Genomic DNA, 22,974 nt, shown 5'->3' with positions numbered 1-22,974 from the left:
ACAAAGGTGATCCCAGCATTTGACTTCATATGCCTTTAATCCCAGCACTAGGGAGGCAGAGACAGGAGTGATATGGCTGGGTGGAGAGAGGAATATAGCGGGAGGAGACAGGAGCTCAGTGCAGTCTGAGGTTTGTAGAGAGTGCATTCATCTAAGGATGCGTAGAGACAGGGAGCGCCATTTTGGTTTGAGATAGAGGTAAGAATTAGTGGCTGGCTGCTCTGCTTCTCTGATCTTCCAGCTTTCACTCGATAGCTGACTCCAGATTTTTATTATTAAGACCAATTAGAATTCACGCTACAAGCCAGGGCTCCATAGTGAGATCCAGTCTCAAAAATAGAGGCCTTTGTAAGTGATCAGGGGTAAGGGCGGGCCCTCTGAATGAGAGGTACCTTTTTTTGTTTGTTTGTTTGTTTGGTTGGTTGGTTTTTTTTTTTTTTTTTTTTTTTGAGACAGGGTTTCTCTGTAGCTTTGAAGCCTGTCCTCAAACTAGACCAGGCTGGCCTTGAACTCTTAGAGATTCGCCTGCCTCTGCCTCCCAAGTGCCACTATTGCCCCGCCCTTTTTTTTTAAACTACCCAGTCTGGACAAAAGAAGACACCTTCAAAGTTTAAAAACACATTTAATAAAAATGAGATCCATGAAGAATAGAATACCCACTCGTGAGTAAACCAGGGGAGCTGGTCTCGGTCAAGGTGCTCAGCAGTAATAGCAATGGTGTGCAGGCTTCATGTGGTCAGTAAGTTCATGCCAGCCCTCCTGCCCACTTCTGGCAGCAGGGTTGAAGTTCAGCCTGATCACTAACTACAGGGAGTGCAGGAACCCCCGACTCCTATTGTCTGTTAAGTACAGCAGTTTGCAGCTGGGACCTGGCAGGACTTATCTGAGGAAGTATGAAGTGCCACAGGCCAATTCAAACTAGAGGGGCAGGAATCCTCCCTCTTCCCCAGTTTCTATTCAGGAGAAGAGCAAAGCTCACATTCTGGCGTACCACGGAGGGAGGCTTGGTGGCCTTGGGTGGGGGGAGGAAAAAGCACCCAGAACTCAATCAGGAACACCTTTGAAGGCAGGAGTGGCTACCAGGACTCTGCCCAGCAAATTGCTTCATAATGCTGGCTTCAATTTCATAGTGGGCTGGACCGTGTCAGGGAAGAGCGTGACTAGAGGAGGCAGGAAAGCCCATGCCCACAAACCTCTGTTACTCATCACTTAAGACTCTAAGGTCAGGCTGTCTGTTCAGGGGAGAACAGTTTACCAGGGCTCATAGGGTTGCCTGTGGGGGGCAGGCATGTAAGTCACAGGGAAAGGGCGGGATCCAGGCAGCAGCTGAAGCAGCAACTAGAAGAGGGGGAGCCACATGGTCACAACACACACACACCACAGCACATCAAAGTGAACAGGGCAGTTCAGAGTGACTAGCACCTGGCTACTACAAAGCCTCTCCTGCTGCTACGGTCCCGTTAGTTACCTCCCACATCTCAGCCCTCCCAAATGCACATCCAGGGCAGAGCAGAAGAAGCCTGCCTAACCACAAAACTGCTCCCACAGAGAGCATGTATGGACTACATTTGAGCCATAGCTTCTACCACATCCCAAGGAATGGTGAGGAGAAAGCAGCCCAAATTCTAAAGACCAGCAGAAGAGACATGAATGACCAAGGCCCTTGAAAAAATGCCAACAAGTCAAAGCCATCAAGAAAAGCAGATGGACATGCAGCAGCTGGTGAGAGAGGGCTGGGAACTGGAGTAGTAAGTTTGGTCTCTGGCCCAAGAGAGGTCTGTTGCTGAAACCAACCAGGAGCCCCAAGTACAGAAGAGCTTCTGAGAGAGCAGAGATTGCACCTCCGACTGTTCCCGCGAGCCCCTGCCCGCTTCACTCCCTGTCGTGCAACAGGGGCTGGAAAGAAGGAAGAAGTACTAGGATTAAAGCCATGACCTTGAAAGGGTCCCTGAGCTTCAGAAGGCACACCAGGCCCAAGCTGCCCAGATAGACCCTCACCCTGCAGGGTGAGCCCAGCCGAGCCACCAGATCTTTCAGGGAAGCCCAGAGTCCCTGAGACTGGTTCATAGCACATCTTCCCACATCTGCCAGAGCCTCAGTGGCCAAGAACAGGCAAGACCGGCTTTCAGCACCTGATGTGTCTGACTAGACTAGCCTCAGAGCTGGCAGAAGGTCACCAGGCTCAAGCCCTTCACAAACCCAGGGACTCCTACAGGGGAGGGGAACTTGGGAAGTCATTGCAGGTCTGGCTGCTCTGCTGCCAGAATCCCCACCTGCCACTCAAACTCCACCTTCAAACGGCTTGGCTTTCCACCTGGCAAAGAGGGTCAATCTTCTCAGTGAGGTGCAAAGCCTTCCTGGGTCCTTCCCTAGACCTGGCCTTACCCCACCTACAATGGGAACCAGTAGCCATACCTGTCTGTCAGTCAGAGTGCCTGGATCTGGACGCTTCCATGGTGAAGCCAGAAGAATATAGAGAACCAGTAGGCCAAAAGCCACCACCAAGATCCCAGTACTGTTGGCAAAGATTGCCTCACCAGGCAGGCTGGAGTAGGGCTTGGTGGCATTTTTCCTGAAAATGACAAAATACAGGGCTTTTGAGAGAGTTTCTAACTCTTATTCCCCTATGACCTGGAATTAACATACTGCCTAAGTCCTACCACAGTGACAGGCAGGAACTTCGCAATGCTTTACCTGTGAGGAAACAAAGATCCTAGTGAGATGAACTTGCCCACATTTGCCTAACTAGTACATAGCACAACCAAGATCTAAACCCCAGGGCCCATTTCCAATCTCATTTGCTGTTTGCTTTACTATACTGCCTCGAAACCCAGGACAACAATGGTTGGGTATACGGGCTCTGGAGGCAGAGTGCCTAACTCAATTCCTACTTCTGCCATTTACTGGCTGTAAGTTACGTCGTGCCTCACTACACACTTCTTTAACAAGGTTTCACAATGGAGACATGCCTGACTTGAACTCACTAAGAAGACCAAGCTGACCTTGAACTCACAGAGATCTGCCTGCCTGTAGTGCTAGGATTAAAGGCAGGCACCATCTTGCCTAGCTCAATGTTGTAGGTGACAAAGGTGGAGAGCTTAGAGAGTTCCTGACAAACAGTAGGTGCTGTGTCACTTAATGCTCAGTAAGTATTGCTACCTTCCCAGAATGGACTCAAGCCCAGAGGCTGCTGTGCTGGCTAAGCCCCATGAATACAGGATGCATCTCCTGAAGCCTCTACTCCCTCCCGTGTGCCCTAGTTTAGAGGCCCCATAGAACTTACAAAACAAAGAAAAGCTTCTCATTGATGCCAGAAATAACAGATGTGATGGATAGGGAAAGGATGCAGGCTCCAAAGAAGACGTGCACAGGTTTCAGGAGGCTTCGCAGCCACTGAGATGCCCAGGGCAGGAGAAAGATGGCAAAGCCCAGGGACCACTGTGGATACAAGGAAGGAAGTCTCTGGTTGAATCACTGTCCGGACCATCTACCCTCCATGTCACATCTGTAACTCCTGCTGGCCACTGTCCCCTGGCTCTTCTTGTTCATCTCAACCATTGCCACCACGTACAGCCCCAATCACACCATGCCTCACTGTGATCTGCCCATTTCTTTTACACAAGTGTGTTAATGTAACTAGCAACCTGTGTGTGAAAGGCTTACAGCAGTACACTCAGAAAACCTAGTCATCCTCGTTAGCCTTGGATTCCTGCTAGTCTTGGTTCATAAATAATTCAAGCACAGGACTGGCATTGAAATACTGAAATCGTTTTTAGAATTGCTTTGGTTCAAAGAAGGAAGAGTGGAGACAGGAGAAAGGGTGCACTGGAGTCGGCATGACACGTGGGATGACAAAGTGAGGAGGACAGACGGGCAGGGTAACAGGTATAAGAAACAAGATAAGAGTAGGAACCCCAACTCTCGGGGCCACTTGAATAGCTCAGTCTACAGGATATGAGGTCCTCTCTAGGCAAACGGCAGAGAGACTATTTGGAGCCGAGGTTAATGAAGCCACACCCAGAGCCCGTGATGCCCACATGGACTTAGACGGAGGGCAGAGGGCACCTACCTGGCAGGCGAAGAAGACGACAGTGGTGATGCCCAGCCAGCTATGCAGGGAGTAGAGGTGTGAGATTTTTGAATGGTTGTGGAACTGAAAGACAGCAACCAAGCCCACAACAGTTAAGGTGAAGGCCAGCAGGTGCAGCGTGGCATGGAGAACCTTCCAGGGCAGTTTGGGCCCGACCCACGACAAGGGCAGGCGGTACACCAGCGAGGCTGCAGGAGAGAACAGTCTCAGAGCGTGGCCACACCACCTCACACTCCCCTGATGTGACCCCACACAGCCTCTCGACAGGGAGAAGTGTCAGGACATCAACTCCTGCCCCGAGTGGTTACTTGTCAACTTGATATAAACTAGCTATCTGAGAAGAGGGAGCCTCAATTGAGAAATCCCCGTCAACAGACTGCCTGTAAGCAAGTCTGTAGGGAGTTTTCTTTATTAACGATTGACATGGGAGAGCCAAGCTCACTGGAGCTAGCGGTCCTGAATGGTAGAGAAAGCAGAGAAGGAGAGATGGCTCACTGGTCTTCCAGAGGACCTGAGTTTAATCCCAGTGCCTACATGACAGTTCCCAACCATCTGTAACTCTAGTCCCAAGGGGATCGGACACCCTCTTCTGGCCTCCACAGGCACTGGACACACAGTGCACAGACATACATGCAGGCAAAACAATCATACACATAAAAATAAAGATTAAAAAAATTAAGAGAAAAAAAGAGAGAGAAAGCAGGGTGAACAAGCCATGAGGTGCCATCCCGTACACTGCTTTCCTCCACAGTCTCTGCTTCAGCTCCTGCACTGGTTCTCTTCATGCAAGACTAAAGATGTAAGGGAAACAAACCTTTCCCTCCTCAGGTTGCTTTTGGTTATGCTGTTTTACCACAGGAATAGAAGCCCTAAGACTACACTAACTAGTACATGCCATCTTCCCGTTATTTGTGGAAGGCAGTTGGCCAGGAACTAAGATGAGAAGGGCTGGTTAAACTGGGAGGAATAGTTTTCTGAACTGCCCTGCCTCAATCCTGAATGCAGCTCTGTGGGCTGATAAGCACTTTCTCCATGGTCTGATCACACTGCATCCATACAGCCAAGGGTGGTTAAGAATCTAGGCATAGCCCGGTGGTGCTGGCCCACTCCTCTAATCCCAGCACTCAGAAGGCAGAGACTGGTGGATCTCTCTGTCTCAGGAGTGGGGGAAATAAAGAACCCAGACACGAGACCTGAGGGTGCAGCTCAGCACCTGTCATGTGGAGAGGCTGGGTCCAGTTCCACTCCCAACACCACCGAAAGCAAAAAGTGAAAATATAAAGAGCTCAGGCAGAGAGATCCAAACCCAGCACCTGCTTCTTAAGTCTGTTTCCTCTTCTGTAAAATGGACACGACTACAGAGCCCAGCTCACAGACTTGCTCTAAGAACAAAATGGATGCCTGGCAGCGGTGGCACATGTCTTTAATCCCAGCCCTTGGGAGGCAGAAGCAGATGAAACTCTGTGAGTTCAAGGGCAACCCGGTCTACATAGTGAGTTTAAGGACAGTCAGGGCTACATAGTGAGACCCTGTCTTTAAAAAATTGAAAAAAAAAAAGTTAAAAACAGAAAAAGTTTCAAGGTGCAAGGTGCTTAATAATGAATGACACCCAAGCTTGTCCTGTAGCCTCCACACACATACACACAGATGCACATGCATATGCATACGACAAACACATCATAAGAAAGTCAGGAACCAGAGGGATGATGTATGGAACATGCATGGTAAGTGACTCTTGCCAATGCTATCATCATCCCCATCCTACAACCAGGGTTCACTTCCCATGTTACAAGACACAGATTTGAATGCATGGGGCACAGATGGGTCTTTTACTCAACTGTCATACAGGTACCTTCAATGCCTGTTCTCTAGAGCAGGTGCTAAACTGCGGTGCTAGGCCAAATCTAGTCTGCTGCCTAATTCTGTGAATAACGTTTTATTGGTACACACTTACACTCATGTGTTTTATGTGCTTTCCATGGCTGTTCCCATGATATAATGGCAGGCTAAGTAATTGCAACACATATTACAATCATACCATTACAAAGCCTGAAAAAATTATGGTCTGGTCTTTTACAGAAAGTTTCACTGACCCTGTCTCTGAATATCTGTGAAGCCGTTCCTACACTTTCCACTTCTTCCCAGTAATGATAGCTGGTCCCATCGGAACAGCCCAATTCACCCTGCCATGATAGTCCCAAAATCAACACCCCAAAATATGACCCTTGGAGAGAATTAGTGCTGCCCTGCTAAGGCCTAGGCTCTATCAGCCCCTCACACTGTGAACATATTACTTACCAGCTCCATAGAGCACCACCATGCCAGAGATCATGAGCACTGGGTGCCAGTTGAACATGTGTACACTGCCATCCCAGGCAAAGCCACCACGCCAGTACTGCATCCAGTAGGTGCTGAAGAGGATGCACATTGATCCGAGGGACCCCAGCACCATGCAGGTCATGTAAAACCGTCCTGAAGCCATTCTGATCAAGAACTCCTAGAAGAAGCAGAAGTCAAGTGTCCTGGCTAACCATGGTGAACCCAGACAGCAGCTAAAGGAAGTAACATTGACCTCCCTTTCTGCCTGTGGTATGGAATCTTTTGCTTCAGTTCCTCTGTCCCCAGATGGCCTCATTGTTGAGGTAAATTCACAATGAATGAGGCCCCACCCCTGCACCTGGCAGGGCACAGACCAAGTATGGAGCTCTGGCAAGATGCCAAGGCCCTGGGCTCACATCCTTGGTATTGATTAGCCTCCCCACACAGAACCAGAAGGTAAAAAAATGACTGTCACACCCAAAAGGAACAAATCAAAACCCTAAATTCCTAGATCACAAATTCCCAGGCCCTGGGTTCCAACATAAGGCAGCAAAACCACAATCCAATGCAGGGAAACACATTCTAAGCTGCAAACACCTTCAACAAAATGACTGGGTGTGGGGCTGGAGAAGCAGCTTGGCGAAGATCACTGGCTGTTCTTTATAGGACCTAGGCTCAATTCCCAACACCTACATGGTGGCTCCCAACAATCTGTATCTCCAGTTCCAGGGGATCTAATGCTTTATTCTAGTCTCCATGGACAGACATGCATATGGTACATAAACAAATATATAGGCAAAACATCCATATATATACATATATATTTTTTTTCAAGACAGTTTCTTTTGTAGCCCTGGCTATGTCTGTAGACCAGGCTGACCTTGAACGCCTCTGCCCCCCAAGTGCTGGGATTAGGTACAAGCCAACACCACCTGACCATATATATAAGTTTAAAAAAAAACAATAGGGGAGGGGGAGAAAAAAAATAATTGGATATGAAGAATTGTAGATGCAAAGGTTTTTGGATTTGGGAATGTTTCCATGTTACATGTTTTGAGTGTTCATTTTTGATGACCAAAAGGTTTTAGGTCTGGCCACGCATGGTGACACATGCCTTTTATCCCAGTATTTGGGAGGCAGAGGTAGGTAGATCTCTGAGTTAGAGCCAGTCTAGTCTACAGGGTGAGTTCCAGAATAGCCAGGCCTACACAGAGAAACCCTGTCTCAAAAACCAACCAACCAAATAAACAAACAAAAACCCCAAGCCAATCAACCAAACAAGAACAATAAATAAATGAATATAAAAATAAATTTTAAAAAGCACCAAACCAAACCCCAAATTTTAAGTTTCAGAATCTTCTGAACTTTTAGCCAGGGATGCTCAATCCCTAGCATTATGTCACCTGTGAGAAAGCTCTGTGTGCTCTCAATTCTGTATAAAAAGGTCTCCCTTACAGATGAACTCAATGGGGCCTGGCCTCGACCCCAACCCTCCACTTCTCTCCTTGAACTGAGGGCACCCCCCTGCCCTGGGCTGGTCTACACCTGAGACTTACTTCTGCTTTTTCTTTTCTGGGGAAAGTCCAGAGGAGAAAAGGGGAAGCAAGAACTCATGGTCTAGAAAGCAATTATTTTTAGATTTCTGCCAGGAACTAACTCGGCTTTCAGGCTTTCTCTAGTGAATAATTATGTCATGAGCAGTAAGTCTTAAAAAACAGGCAAGGGGCTGTATTTGCAGCTTAGTGTCAGGGGATTGTTTAGCATGAGCAAGTCATGAGTTTGATTCCCAGTCTCTCTCTCTCTCTCTCTCTCTCTCTCTCTCTCTCTCTCTCTCTCTCTGTCTCTCTCTCTGTCTCTGTCTCTCTCTGTCTCTCTCTCACACACACACACACACACAAGGCCAAGCAAGTAGGCAAAGACTTCCAGTCTGTCCCCTGGGCTTACACCAAGAAGGTAACTATGTGGCCTCCTGATATTGAGGACCATCTCTCTGGACCATGTAACAGGAACAAGAGCCAATAATGCCCAAGGAGGGACAATACCCAAGTTCTTACCTGCAGACCCAGCAGCTGAAAGCTCACAGAAGATTGGTCTGATCTCTGATTTTCACAATCTGAGTGCCCTGAGGAAAACACTTAACATTACAAGACTTGTTCTCTGAAAGAAAAGTATGGCAATAAAAACCATTAACTGAACACTAGCTATAAGCACTAGAAACCACTTATCCCTCTTGATAACTCTGTGAGGACTATCATTCCAATCCTATACATGGAGAAATTAAAGCTTAGACGTACTATAAGTATCTAGCACCAGGACCAAGCAAGTTCACAGGAGCTTCAAACCCTTGTCTACTTGGTTTTAAGGCCTTAGACCTTTTCCCTTATCCACAGGTTATAAGATCAAGACAAAAAAAAAATCTAAAGACATTATTGAGAGTCAAGCAATATAACTTCACATTTATTACTATCCTAGAATGAGAGAGAGAGAGAGAGAGAGAGAGAGAGAGAGAGAGAGAGAGAGAGAGAGAGCGCTACATGGTGTATGTAGAGGCATCCATAGAAGCCAGAAAAGGGTGCTGGGTTCTCTGGAGCGGGAGTTACAGTCAGTTGCGGACCAACCAACCTGACTGCTGGAAACCACACTGGGGTGTTGTGCAAGAACACAATACGTTCCTAACCACCGAGCCATCTCTTCAGTCCCATAGTAGGATCTTTATCCTAATTACTAACAAAATCTAAAGCTAGCTAGGCAAAGTTGTACCTATGCCGCTAGCTACTTGAGAGGCTGAATCAGGAGGATCATTTGAGTACAAGAGTTCAATACTAGTCTTAGCAACACAGTGAGACCAGCTTCCCCAACAAAACCTGAAGCTCCTGGTCCCCATGCATGACCAGGCCTATATTTCATTACACTTCACGCCACGCCAGCTATCCATCCAACCAGCAGCAGATGCTGGGCTCTCACAAGGTGACCCACATTAGTAGCAATCTCTGAGAAAGGGATAAGGGCTAGGGAACAAACACATTTCATGGCTGAGCTACTGGGTCCAGGGATTCGCTACCCAGCCTCAGAGCTGCTTTCCTTGATTCATGAAAGGGCAAAAGAGGCTTGGGATTACCAAGTGTCTGCCTAGCACAACCTCCATTCCTGCGTGAATGCTCCAGTCATCTGCCAATATTGATTTCTGAAATTTATTTTTTTACAAAAGAAAAAAGGCGACAGTAGCCCCTTTAGCCATTGTCCATTCCCACTGCTTGAGAATGTGTTCTACAAAATGTTCCTCCTGAACACTGTTTACTTCACCCCTTGCCCTTGTAATAAACTGCACATATCTTCTATACTGAAAGTTAGACCTAGGAGTGGTGCTTCAGACTTATAATACCAGCATTCCAGAGATAGAAAGCAGAAGAATCAGAAGTTCAAGGTCATCTTCAGCTACTTGTATATAGTTGAGGCTAACCTAGCCTCTGTAAGACCCTCGCTCAAAAACAACAACAACGAAAAGGCAGGGTTGGCCATACGAAGAGAAGGCTCAGCAGTTTTAGAGTGCATATTGGCTTTGCAGAGCACCAGAGTTGAGTTCCCAGTACCCACATCAGATAACTCACAGCAGCCTACTACCTCAGCTCCAAGGGAGTATCTACTTCTAGACTCCTCAGGCACCTACTCCTCTCTCTCTCTCTCTCTCTCTCTCTCTCTCTCTCTCTCTCTCTCACACACACACACACACACACACACACACACACACACTGAAAATATATTTGAGAAAAAAGAAAAGGGAAGGCAGAAAAAGAAATCAAAAGGGATTGCATCCATCCCCCTTACAAGCCCTGGGTTACCCCTTTGTGGCAGACTTAGAACATATGATTAGGACACTTTGGAGGCGGGAAAGTTATATTGCCATCTACAGTTCACAGATAAGCCCTCTCTTTTCCTAAAATAGCAAAAGCCAGGGAAAGAACACATGCAAATGCTGAGACAAAGAGCGTTTGCACTGAGCAGTCTGGACTAAGATTTCAAGACATGCTCACCATAGCTGAGCCTCCCTCCTGTCCTCACTCTGCCAGGCCCCATGCTCAGGAGGGAGTCAGCAAACTCTTCAGGGTTTAGGGTTTAGAGGGCTTCCAAGTCTCTATCACAATTGTGCCATCCATTCTGGGCTGGCGTGATACAAGAGCAGCCAAGAAGAGTTCAGTGCTCATTAACACTTGCTGGACACTGAGGTCTAAGCTTCATATGATTCTCACATTTCACCCTTCCCCCAGCAATAGTTTAACTGTAAAATTCACCCCGGGTTAGGTGCGGCCAATGGGGTGTAGTTTATATATCCTGGGTTAAGAAGTGTACCTAACATCTATCTCTGTTTAATGTTTTTCTCAATTCTCTAGTTAAAGGATTCTCCTAGGCTGGGCTAAACCAGAATCAGTCCCAGGGGTAAGAAATGAATCTTCCATTCAGTCCTCCTTCTCAGGAGCTGTATTCCAAATGCATTGTTACTCTCAGACCAAGGGGCGGGGTTTGCTGCTCTCTCCTCAGAAAACGGAGGGATATTAAGAATCCTGGAGACCAGATTCAGAGTTCGAGTCCTGTTAACCCGTATCTTACAATTCAAAAGCACTGCAAGGTTCGGATCCAAAGGAGAGTGACTTGGTCAAGGCAAGAGGCAGGCCTGGTACAAGCACCCAGCTCCTGTCCTCAGTTCCCAGAACTCAATTCCAAAGGCAGCTCCTCCAAACTGCAGGACTCAGAAGTGAGCGACCTATAATATTCTACTCAGGAGTGTAACTAAATCCACCCTAGCATAAGTGCTCACGGCTCCTTCGTCTTCAGACAGTCAGACCTATTCGAGACACAAGGGGTATGACGCTGACACCTTTGGTCAGCTTGGTCCTAGAAAGTTTTAGATAAGACGCCTTCTTTCTGAAAAGCGTCGAAGCCTCTACAAACACCACCTGCAGTATGGAAGCGGAACGGAAAAGTGTTCAATTCTTAAAAGGAAAAGCAGGCTGAATGCCAGGTAATGACAGAGCGAAGCGAGGAAGCAGCGGAAGCACCACTGGGACCCATGTGCCGGCTCTCCCAGCCCGGGCTCTTTCTCACCCCTAACCACACAGTGGGTCACCTCGGGGCCAAGTCTCTGCGACTCGCCGGACGCCAGTCACTGCCGAGCGCGGGAGTCACCACTCCCCGGGCTCCTCCAGGACGTTGAAAAACTCACTTTCCGGCAAGCCTGCAGACCGCGGGATTGGCTACAGAGGGCGCTGCCTGGGTTTTTATAGTAGACTCGGGCATTTCCGATGGTACGCGAGGGCGTCTGGGAAATGAAGTTTGCGTGCTGAGGAGTGCGTTCCCGGCTGTTTCTGGCATGATTACTAAGAGTACCGTGTCCTGTTTGCCTTGTCTCTAGTCTCGCCCCATCCCGAGAATATTAATGCTGGGGTTCACAGCCTTTCGCCTGGGGCCCGCTCTCGGCAAGGGTGAACGGGAGGACTCGGCGGAGGGTAGGGGCCCATGGAGCGAAGGCCCAAACACGGCGGATAATTAGCTGTCTACTTCCGGAATTTAAAGTCGGCTTCCGGAAGCCGAGGCTGGGTTCCCATGACAACCGACGTTTTTTTTTCTTTGAGGTGAGTGTAGATGATGAGTCGAGCATAGAGTGGCCAGAAGTCAGATTTTTTTGTTGCTGTTGCTTTTGCTATGGGCTTCTTGCCGAGGCATTCCGGTCTGTGAGAGGATTGGGAAGGGTAAGGAAAACCTCGTTAAACTGGAGGGTGATCGTCTGCGTAGCTAAAGGGAGGGATGTTTCTCAGGGATGCTCACAGTGACCCTCGATGGAGCCTGACTAAGTGGTGTGTTTGGCTCTACTCGCGATCTGGAGAAAATGACTTGAATTCCTGTGTCCCTGCCTGTCGCCAGGGGATAATTCTTTCCTACCATGCTGATTATTGGGAGGATTAAAGAAAATTCTCTTGGTCAACAAGATTATCCTGGCGCAGGTACCTAGGAGAGAGATTATGAGTGTGAAAACTCAAACCCAGGGAGCTACCTTCATATATCCGATTGCATGGGGCTTTTCCACCGCGGGAGATGAACAGGGCATGGGCCCTTCAAAACCTCTGCAAAATGGGGGCTGCATGCACTAACCTGGCTGCTTCTCAAGTCCAGGCAGTAAGTAAAGTTGTGAATATATGCTCACTTTCTCCTGCCGCTTTGTTTCTGGCATAATCTTAATAAGCTCTTCTAGGAAAGGACTGTGTCCTCTTAAGAGAACATACCCTGCACCTTCTTAGATATCACTCTTATCAGTTATGAAATAGGCTGGCTGTATAGTGTCTCCATCAGAACACCACTCTGCCACTTACTAGCTGTGTAATCCTGGTCAAATAAGTTACCTTTCATGAATTGGGGAAGATACTTCCTTATGAGATTATTATAAGATTTAAGTAATATTTGTGATGGAAACAGTTCCCAGTGTTGCATGTAATACATAAGGATTTATTACTATAACTATTACTACTACCACATGACCAGGCTGCCACTTCTCTGAAGCACCTGTAAATATTCCTGGTTAGACTTGTGCATTTGTCAGGTGTGGTCAGGCACTCCTGGAAAACAAGCACTTGGGAAGCTGAGGCAGGAGGATCAAGAATTCTAGACCAGCTGGGGCTACATAGCAAGATCTGGTTAAAAAAAGAAAAGAAAGGGGGAAGGAAGAGAAAAGAAAAGAGCTGTATATTTAAAAGGATCCAGGCATGGAGAAAAGTCTGAAGTTATTAGTCTCTAGAAAGAATAACAAGTTGAGGTGCAGTGGGGCAGAGTCGGGATGGGCGTGGTTTGGTTTTGTCTTGTTTTGTCTGAAGAAGAAGCTTGGCTAGCGTAACCCAGGCTGGCTCAAACTCTCAAGCTTCTTGTTTCTGGCTCCTGAATGTTGTGATCACAAGTGTGTGCCACTATGCCTGGCTTTATCTGGGTTTTCGTTTTCTTTATTGTTTTGTTTTCTTGGTGTTTTGCATACTGATGCTCAGTAAATGTTTAATCCTAGGCTTCTGATATTGCCTTCCTTGCCCATCCTCCCTCCCTCTGTTCCTACTTCTTTACTTCCTTCCCTCCCTCCCTTCCTTGATTCTTTCCCCTCCAAACAGGTCCTTGCATTAGAGCCAGGGAAACAGCTCTGCTTTGAAAAAAACTAGACATCTCTCCCCAAGTACCCGGCAGAGAACCAGAAGTTATTTTCTACAGAACTGTGGGATGTGCACTTGGGAGTCCCACAAAGCAGACAGAAGATGCTCCAAACCAGCAACTACAGCCTGGTGCTCTCGCTGCAGTTCCTGCTGCTGTCCTATGACCTGTTTGTCAACTCCTTCTCCGAGCTCCTCCGAATGGCTCCTGTCATCCAGCTGGTGCTTTTCATGTGAGTATGGGAGACACGCTGGAGAGCCGAATCCAGTGTGTCAGCTCTGACTGTCACACTTGAGCATTTTTAAAGTCATTAGTGTGTCCAGAAGTCTGTGCTGTCGGGAGGTTTGGGGCGACAGTCATAGAGAAGAAAGGATCTCACGGCATCCCTTAGAACTTAGGGCCACTCTGAAGTCCTTACATAACCCCCACTTGGCTACACTTGTTTTATGTGTCTACAGCATCCAGGATATTGCAATTCTCTTCAACATCATCATAATTTTCCTCATGTTCTTCAACACCTTCGTCTTCCAGGCTGGCCTGGTCAACCTCCTGTTCCATAAGTTCAAAGGGACCATCATTCTGACCTCTGTGTACCTCGCTCTCAGCATCTCCCTTCATGTCTGGGTCATGGTAAGAGTGAAAGCTCTGAATTCTTACATATTTAATTTTTAAAAACTATATATAGATATTGTGCTGTGTTCATGCGTAGATGGCTAGAGGTGTGGGGGCCAAAGGATAACCTATGGGAGTCAGTTCCCTTCTTCCATCATATAGGCTCCGGGGATTAAACTGAGGTCATCAGGCCTGGCAACAAATGCCCCCAACCGCTGAGCTATCTCTCACGGCCCTTTCACATCTTTAAAGAGCTAGAAATGGGGCTGGAGAGATGGCTCAGCGGTTAAGAGCATTGCCTGCTCTTCCAAAGGTCCTGAGTTCAATTCCCAGCAACCACATGGTGGCTCACAACCATCTGTAATGAGGTCTGGTGCCCTCTTCTGGCCTGCAGGCATACACACAAAAAACAGACTATTGTATACATAATAAATAAATATTTAAAAAAAATAAATAAAGAGCTAGAAATAGCTGAGCATGTTGGCTAAAACATGTCATCCTAGCACCCAGTCGGCCAAGGCAGGAGGATTACCACAAATTCAAGGCCATCTTGAGCTACGCAGTCAAATTCTAAGCCAGCCTGGGCTATAGTATAAAACCCTGTCTCAAGAGGGTGAAAAAAGCAAAATGTGGTAGTAAATACCTGTAATCTTAGTTCTCTGAAGGCCATAGCAAGTCAGTCTTGGCTACATGGAAGTCCACTAGCAAGCTTGGCTGAGCCACTCTTCCAACTCAGAACCTTGGAGCCAAAATGAGCACACAACTGGCCCGAGAAAAGGCTCAGCAGTTATGACTCCTGAGCACTTGGATCTGGATTTGGCTCTCAGCACCCACCATCAGATGGTTCACAACCCTTTGTAACTTCAATTCTAAGGGATCCAATTCTGGCCTCTGCCTGCACTGGCAAATACATGGTACACATTTACATACAAAGCACTCACACATACACATAAAAGTAAGTCAGTTGCCAGACATGGGTGGTGCACACCTTTAATCCCAGTAATTGGGAGGCAGAGGCAGGCAGATCTCTGTAAGTAAGCTAGAGACCAACCTGGTCTACAAATCCAGGCCAGCCAGAACTACATAGTGTTATATCCCATGTCAAAAAAACAAACACAAATATAAATAAATCTCTCTCTTTTTTAAGAAGTATATAAAAAACATGAGATAGATATACAAAGAGATGAAAGAATTAGGAATGCAGAAATCAGAAGTCATGAAAACCAGATCTGATATGGTATCTTTGTGAGATAAATGCTTTATATTCAAGCTGTTGATATGATTAAATCCTACACAGACAAATTTTGATTTAAAACAACAACAAAAAACAAAAACAAAACACCAGAAAGAAAATAGTAAGGGCTAGGGACGATAACTCAGTGGCAGGGCTCAGTGCCCTGGGTCTGATCAAACCCTGTCCTGCCAAAAGAATATGCAAGTAGAAGTCTCTATCATTTGGAAACTCTGGTAGAAGGCGGGCAGATGGTGTCTGGGCTGGAGTAGAGCATATGGCAGTTCATAAGGCACTTTGGCAGCTCCAGGGACTCTTCTATTTGTAGCAGTCAGTTTACCTTTGCTCCAGATTGGCCTACCAGGGTGAAAACAGGAAGTCACGTCTGTTTTGTCATCCACCGTGTGGGTAGGTGGGTGTTGATGGGGGATATTAGGTGTTAGCGTCCTGTGGTTAATATTATAGGCATTGGTTGTTTCTGGGAAGCAGCCACCCAAGAGTGTTGCTTCCCTTTAAGCTCTGAGTCCCCACAAATTCAATCCCCAAGATGCTTCTCTTTAATTTTCCTGTAGGCTCCAGAACAGATCCAGTTCTCATGGTTTCAGATTGCTTTTTTAAGACTATTATTTGAAAGTTTATGTCAATGCATGTGTGTGTGTGTGTGTGTGTGTGTGTGTGTGTGTAGGCAGTTTTTCGCCAGAACCATGATTAGTTCTGTTTCACCAGCTGCTTCCCAAATAACCATTCAGAGACTTATTATTAGTTATAAATGTTTGACCTGTAACTCAGGCTTATTACTAACTAGCTCTTACAACTTAAATTAACCCATTTCTGTTGATCTCTGTGCTGCCCCGAGGCTTGTGACTTTTTTTTAAATATTTATTTACTTATTTATTATGTATACAATATTCTGTCTGTGTGTATGTCTGCAGGCCAGAAGAGGGCACCAGACCTCATTACAGATGGTTGTGAGCCACCATGTGGTTGCTGGGAATTGAACTCAGAACCTTTGGAAGAGCAGGCAATGCTCTTAACCACTGAGCCATCTCTCCAGCCCCAGAGGCTTGTGACTTTTACCTCTCCTGCATGTCCTGCTTTTTTTCTGTCTGGCTAGCGACTCCTCGACTCCAGCCCTCCTCCTTTCCAGCATTCCCTCTGCTCCCCAAATCCTGCCTGGCTATCAGATTTTTATTAACAATGGGAGCAACAAGGTACAAATGGATTATCCCACAGTGTGTGTGTGAGCCTGAGTGTGCACAGGTGCTCCAGAAGAAGGTTTTTGATCTGTAGCTGGAGTTACAGGGAGTTGTGAGACACCCAATATGGGTGCTAGGAACTGAACTCTGGTCCTCTGAAAGAGCAGCAAATGCTCTTAACCATTGAGCTATCTTTCTAGCCCCTCTCTCCTTCCATTTTCGCATTTATATGGGTTCTGGGAAGGTCTTGCAGGTTTCTTCTCTTTTAAAAATTTCTTCCATTGTTTGGATAGCTCATTTATCTCTTATATGCTTATTTTGCTGAAGCTTATTAAAATCCCTGACTCTGAGTTAGGGGTGTGGCTCGAGAGGTAGAGCCCTTACCTAGAATTTGGGAGGCCCTGGCCTTGGTTCTCAAAACCACAAACAAAACAAAGCAGAAACTTGGTCTCTAGTCATTTTTTTGCTTCTCATTGGACCCATGGTGTGAGCACCCCTGGGACCACAGAAAAGCAGCAGAGCTCATAGGAATGGGTGCCACTGGGGCCGCAGAGAAGCTGAGATCTCACAGGAAAGTAGCAGAGCGGTGGGCAAGGGGCTTCCTCTATCAGAGTCTATGCTCTGCTTGCTGGAGCCTGTGTTCAGACTGTTGATGTGATTAAGCCTGAGCCTAAATGCAGGCAGGACAGTGAGCAGGAAAGTCCTGAGATCATTTCTCCTTGACAAAGGCAATAGAGTAGAAGGAGATAAATTTCTCAGTTCAAGCTTAGAGGAGATACCTTTGTAGCAAAAAATAAATAAATAAATAAACGGGGCAGAGGCCAGCTGAGAGCTGGTAAGATGGCTAAACATGTAAAGGAACTTGCTGCCAAGCTTAACAGCCTGAGTTTGATCCCTGGGACCTACACGATGGAAGCAGAGAACTAACTTCTACACGTTGTCTTCTGTCTCTGCATACATGTTATGGCACACTGGTGCCTGTACACACACACACACACACACACACACACACACAATTTTTTTTAATTAAAAAAAATTTTTTTTGAGACAGGGTCCTACTGCTATAGTTTTGATTGGCTTGGACTCACTATTGTAGGCCAGGCTACCCTCAGATTTACAGCAATCTGCCTGCCTCTGCCTCCTAAGTGCTGGAATTAAAAGGTACCACTATGCCCAGCCAAAAATCCTATTTATTTACTTTATGTCTATAAGTGTTTGCCTCATATGTGCAGATTGTGCAGGCCTAGGGTCCACAGAGGCCAGAAGAGAGCATTGGATCCTCTGTAACTAGAGTTATAGGAGGTTGTGAGCCATCATTTAAGTGCTAGGAACTGAACCTAGGTCGGTGCTCTTAACCACTTAACCATCTTTCCAGCCCCAGAAAAAAAAATTTTAAGGAAGAGTTTGAGGCTCCCCTGAGAAATATACTTTGAGCTTATGAAAAGGAAGTAAGGTTAGCACGATTTTCAAACAAGTGTCTTTGCTGCAGCTAAGCAGATTGGAGATGTAATCGGTTCACATTTCCTTTCTGCTCATGTCTCCTTTAGAACTTGCGATGGAAAAATTCCAACAGCTTCATTTGGACAGATGGACTTCAAACACTATTTGTGTTCCAGAGACTAGGTGAGAAGTGGAGCAGCCTCGGGGCCTGCTGTGTCTCTGGAGCACAGCCTCCATCCTGGCTTCCCAGGGATGTTTGGGACAGGCACAGACAAAGGCAAGAGGAAGGGCTGCCCCTGCTCTTCCTGGGACCCAGGGAAAAGCGCTGGGGTGGTGCTAGGGCTGCCTGGGCTCCCCCTGCAGGGGACTCTGGGGACGCCCCTGAGGCTGCCCTCTGCTTTTGTCCTCAGCTGCGGTGCTGTACTGCTACTTCTACAAGCGGACAGCTGTGAGGCTGGGCGACCCCCGCTTCTACCAGGACTCACTGTGGCTGCGAAAGGAGTTCATGCAAGTCCGAAGGTGACCACTTCATGTCCTGTGGATGAATACCTTTTCTTCCTCGTAGAAGCCGCCTGGGCTGCTCTCCAGGGAAGGACATGGACATCCTAAGACATGCTCAGCCTTCAAGAAGGAGGACTCTCCAGGCATGGTCGGAAACTGAGGCAGGAGAACTGTTGTGGGTTCGGCTACCCTGGGCCTACCCAGTGAGTTTTAGGATAGCCTGCAGGAGGAGATTCTATCTCAAAAAGAAGACCTTCCCTATTCCAAATTAAAGTTGTTTCCCTGAGACCATAGAACAAAGGGCAATCTTGCCTCCTACCTCTGTCCATCCAGTCTCTTCTCCTCCTGCTCTCCTGATACTGTACTTGAGTACAGACAATGACAGCGTGTCCTCCTTTAGATTTTATACCCAGGTACTTTTTTATAGTTCTAAAAGGAAATAAATTGAATTCTTTTTTCATGAATGGTAAAGTTTGTCTGTCCAAGGTGTCTTCATGGTGAAGAGGTATACCGAGTCAGAGAGTCTCAGCATCTCTTTGACCCATGGGGTAGATCGAATTGTAAACTAGATAGAGATGCACACTGGGCTGCAGTAAGAAGACTGCCTCAAACAAAACAAAACGAAAGAGTTCTGGTACTTCTTTGGAAAGTCAAGGTGTGATCTCCTGCCTGCCCCCAGCCCTGGAGTTCCAGGTTTCTGTGCTTCCTTCAGATTCTAATAGAAGCTAAAATTGCCCTCAGAAGAAAAAAAAATGCTCCAGAGCCTGTTTGGCAAAGGAAAGTTTTAGAATTTATATGCTATTTATTTATTTATTTATTTATTTATTTATTGACTGATTGATTGATTGGTGGGGCGTTTCAAGACAGGGTTTCTCTGTGTAGCCTTGGCTATCCTGGAACTAGCTCTATAGACCAGGTTGGCCTTGAACTCACAAAAATACTTTTGCCTCTGCCTCCCTAGTGCTGGGTTTAAAGGCATGCACCATCACCACCTGGATGTATGCTACTTTCTTTTTTTTTTTTTTAAGATTTATTTATTTATTATGTGTACAACATTCCTTCCATGTACACCTGCACACCAGAAGGGGGCAACAGATCTCATTACAGATGGCTGTGAGCCATCATGTGGTTGCTGGGAATTGAACTCAGGACCTCTGGAAGAACAGTCAGTGCTCTTAACTGCTGAGCCATCTTGCCAGCCCCTGTATGCTACTTTCTATTGCTAGAGAAACATGTAACAAACCATCCCCAAACTCGGGAGTAAGCACCCCTCTGAGTTGGCCGGCACATGGTGGGATTCAGCTGATCTGGACTGGTAAGGGTAATTGCAGCTGGGCCTGCTCAGGTCTGTTTGTGGTCAGCTGTGATAATCTTGGATGTTTAACTGGACTAACCTAGGATGACCTTAGGAGGAATAACAGTTTACTGGACTGTGGATCTTATGACTCACAGCAGCAGACTGCTGGGTCTGTGCACATGACCTAGGAGCAGGAAAAAAAACATTTCATTGTATTCAGAGGTCAGTCCTCTGTTTCAGTTCTCAGTGGTCAAAACAAGTCATGTGACCTAAAACAAGGTCCAAGTAGAAAGCAGCACAAAGTTTCCAGGCGAAAGGTCTGGAAAGGACTGGGAGTGTGGCTCAGTGCTAGAACATGAACATAGCATTGCTGGAGCATGAGCACGGCATGTGCTGGAGCATGAACATAGCATGTGCTGGAGCATGAACATAGCATGTGCTGGAGCATGAGCACGGCATGGCGTTGCTGGAGCACGAGCACGGCGTTGCTGGAGCACGAGCACGGCATTGCTGGAGCACGAGCACGGCGTTGCTGGAGCACGAGCACGGCGTTGCTGGAGCACGAGCACGGCGTTGCTGGAGCACGAGCACGGCGTTGCTGGAGCACGAGCACGGCATGTGCATGGCCCTGGCTTTGCTCCCCAGCACCAGAAGAGAGCATGACTGCAGCCAAGGATGAAGAACCGCACCTCAGCTGTGAGGGACGCATGGGATGTTTAATAAGGGCTAACACACTGAGAGGGTCAGGTAGCAAACTGGTGCCGAGGGACCCAGACGCAGGACCGAAGCCACGGATGCTACAGGACCTGAACAAAAACAGCAGTGTTCTAGAAAAACTAGTCTGTACACTGAACTTTTAGTTTTTTGTTATTTACATATGTCACAAAATACTCTTGACTTTTTTTTTTTTTTTTTTTTTTTTTTTTTTTTTTTTTTTNTTTTTTTTTTTTTTTTTTTTTTTTTTTTTTTTTTTTTTTTTTTTTTTTTGAGACAGGGTTTCTCTGTAGCTTTGGAGCCTGTCCTGGAACTCCCTTTGTAGACCAGGCTGGCCTCGAACTCCCAGAGATCCGCCTGCCTCCGCCTCCTGAGTGTTGGGATTAAAGGCGGGCGCCACCACCGCCTGGCTTACTCTTGAATTTTTCCATACAAAAATGTTACCGAAATTTTGAAGGTAGAAGCCTGGACCCTGGCAGCTCTGATAAGCAATCTAGGCTCAGCCACCTGTCCTCAGTACACCAGTTTAGGAGATGAGTAACAGTGAAAAGAAAGCCGAGATTATCCAGTGTAGTCACATTGAACGAGGACCAATAAAGGGGTCTAGTAACCCTCCAAGTTCATCTTTAGAGTATTGGACATGGAGTTCAAGTTTAAATAGAAACGGATGCAAGATGGCTCAGCAGTTAGAGGGCGTGCTGGTTTTCCACAGGATCTGAATTGTTTCCAACTCACAACTGCCTGTGATCCCAGCCCCAGAGGGATCCAGCACTTCTGACCTTTGAAGGCACCCCCCCCACACCCATTGTTTTTTAAATTTAAATAGAGAGCAAGAAGAGTATATAACAAAGCAGCCCTGGGCAGGTGTCTCCCGCCCACCACTGACCCATCATTATCTTGTTCTAGTTGTCCTGCAGGGAAGGAAGTCTGACAAGTTGGCAGAACTGTGTGAAGTCTCCTCCCGGGAGGCAAGTGCTTCAGCCTTTTTCTTCCCTCTGCATGATCCTAGGGGAAGTTTGATTCTTTGGGTTTCAGGCTTTGCATAGTCTGAAAGCACAAATGCCTCTTTAAAATTACTCTCCCAGCACTCAAGAGGTAGAGGCAGAGGCAGGCAGATCTCTGGGTTTGAGTCCAGTCTGGTCTCCTGACCTAGTTCCTGGACAGCCAGGCCTACACAGAGAAACCCTGTCTCGAAAAACAAAAAGCAAAAATTTCCTCTCCTGTGAGATGGCTACAAAAATGTCAAAGCCACTTAAAAATATCCAAAGTGTTCTTAAGAAGTAAACAAACATAGGCTGGATTTGGCATAAGGCCACAGATCTCAGATTTGCTTTAGATCTGAGCCCAGCTTGGGCATCAGTAATACCCAGGCCCAAAATAAAAAAAGGCCTAGGAAGATGGCTCAGTGGGTAAAAGTGCTTGCTATACAAGCCTGGGAACCTGAATTAAATCCCTAGAATCCACATAAAAAGCCAGATAAGGGCACTGGAAGGATGGCACAGCAGTTAGAGCACTTGGGGCTCTTTAGAGGAGCAGGGTTTAATTCTCAACACCCACATGGTGGCTCACAACCAATGTCTGTAACTCAGGTTCCAGGGCATCCAGTGCCCTCTTCTATTCTTCTCAGGTACCACATATACAAATGGTGCACAGACATACATGCGCCAAAACACCCATATACATAAAAATAAAATGTTTACATTTTTTAATTAAAAATAAATTATTTCCAGGCAGTGGTAGTACACGCCTTTAATCCCAGCACTTGGGAGGCAGAGTTCGAGGCCAGCCTGGTCTACGAGAGCTAGTTCCAGGACAGGAACCAAAAAACTACGAAGAAACCCTGTCTCGAAAAATCAATCAAAAATAAAGGACATTGAGCCTATAATTAGTGATCCTAGAGAAGCTAAATAAGAAGGAGAACCCAAAGAAAAATATATAGGCATCCTCCTGAATATTAACCTTCATCAGGCAATGGAAGGAGACAGAGACAGAGACCCACATTGGAGCACCGGACAGAAATCTCAAGGTCCAAATCAGGAGCAGAAGGAGAGAGAGCACGAGCAAGGAACTCAGGACCGCGAGGGGTGCACCCACACACTGAGACAATGGGGATGTTCTATCGGGAACTCACCAAGGCCAGCTGGCCTGGGTCTGAAAAAGCCTGGGATAAAACCGGACTCACTGAACATAGCGGACAATGAGGACTACTGAGAACTCAAGAACAATGGCAATGGGTTTTTGATCCTACTGCACGTACTGGCTTTGTGGGAGCCTAGGCAGTTTGGATGCTCACCTTACTAGACCTGGATGGAGGTGGGTGGTCCTTGGACTTCCCACAGGGAAGTGGATTCTAGGGATTTATTTTTTTTAAATATTTATTTATTTATTATGTATA

General features: G+C 46.8%; 2 protein-coding genes across 9 annotated transcripts; one reads left to right on the top strand and one right to left on the bottom strand.

The window, feature by feature from the left end:
• Window positions 1-602: 602 nt before the first annotated feature.
• Window positions 603-11,764, bottom strand: Cyb561a3 (cytochrome b561 family member A3). 4 transcript variants are annotated; one of them, XM_050136465.1, is made up of 7 exons: window positions 11,628-11,764; window positions 8,464-8,531; window positions 6,389-6,587; window positions 4,070-4,278; window positions 3,284-3,438; window positions 2,416-2,572; window positions 603-1,896 (listed from the first exon to the last, which is right to left on the bottom strand). In XM_050136465.1, the coding sequence occupies exons 3-7, from the start codon at window positions 6,570-6,572 to the stop codon at window positions 1,873-1,875; spliced, it is 729 nt and encodes a 242-aa protein (XP_049992422.1). In that variant the 5' UTR covers window positions 6,573-6,587; window positions 8,464-8,531; window positions 11,628-11,764; the 3' UTR covers window positions 603-1,872. The 4 variants fall into 4 exon arrangements, with proteins under 4 accessions (XP_049992422.1, XP_049992420.1, XP_049992421.1 ...); XM_050136463.1 differs by having other exon boundaries at window positions 11,532-11,669; XM_050136464.1 differs by having other exon boundaries at window positions 11,510-11,645.
• A 139-nt stretch (window positions 11,765-11,903) lies between these two features.
• Window positions 11,904-19,032, top strand: Tmem138 (transmembrane protein 138). 5 transcript variants are annotated; one of them, XM_050136471.1, is made up of 6 exons: window positions 12,045-12,153; window positions 12,406-12,577; window positions 13,552-13,820; window positions 14,047-14,218; window positions 18,175-18,250; window positions 18,633-19,032. In XM_050136471.1, the coding sequence occupies exons 3-6, from the start codon at window positions 13,693-13,695 to the stop codon at window positions 18,674-18,676; spliced, it is 420 nt and encodes a 139-aa protein (XP_049992428.1). In that variant the 5' UTR covers window positions 12,045-12,153; window positions 12,406-12,577; window positions 13,552-13,692; the 3' UTR covers window positions 18,677-19,032. The 5 variants fall into 5 exon arrangements, with proteins under 5 accessions (XP_049992426.1, XP_049992425.1, XP_049992428.1 ...); XM_050136470.1 differs by having other exon boundaries at window positions 18,478-19,032; XM_050136467.1 differs by having other exon boundaries at window positions 18,175-19,032.
• Window positions 19,033-22,974: the final 3,942 nt, after the last annotated feature.

This window comes from Alexandromys fortis, unplaced genomic scaffold (assembly GCF_014885135.2).
Source record: "Alexandromys fortis isolate MF-2015 unplaced genomic scaffold, M_Fortis_MF-2015_v1.1 scaffold_3, whole genome shotgun sequence".
In the NCBI taxonomy this organism is placed as follows: domain Eukaryota; kingdom Metazoa; phylum Chordata; class Mammalia; order Rodentia; family Cricetidae; genus Alexandromys; species Alexandromys fortis.
This window is presented reverse-complemented; position numbering and strand designations above follow the sequence as displayed.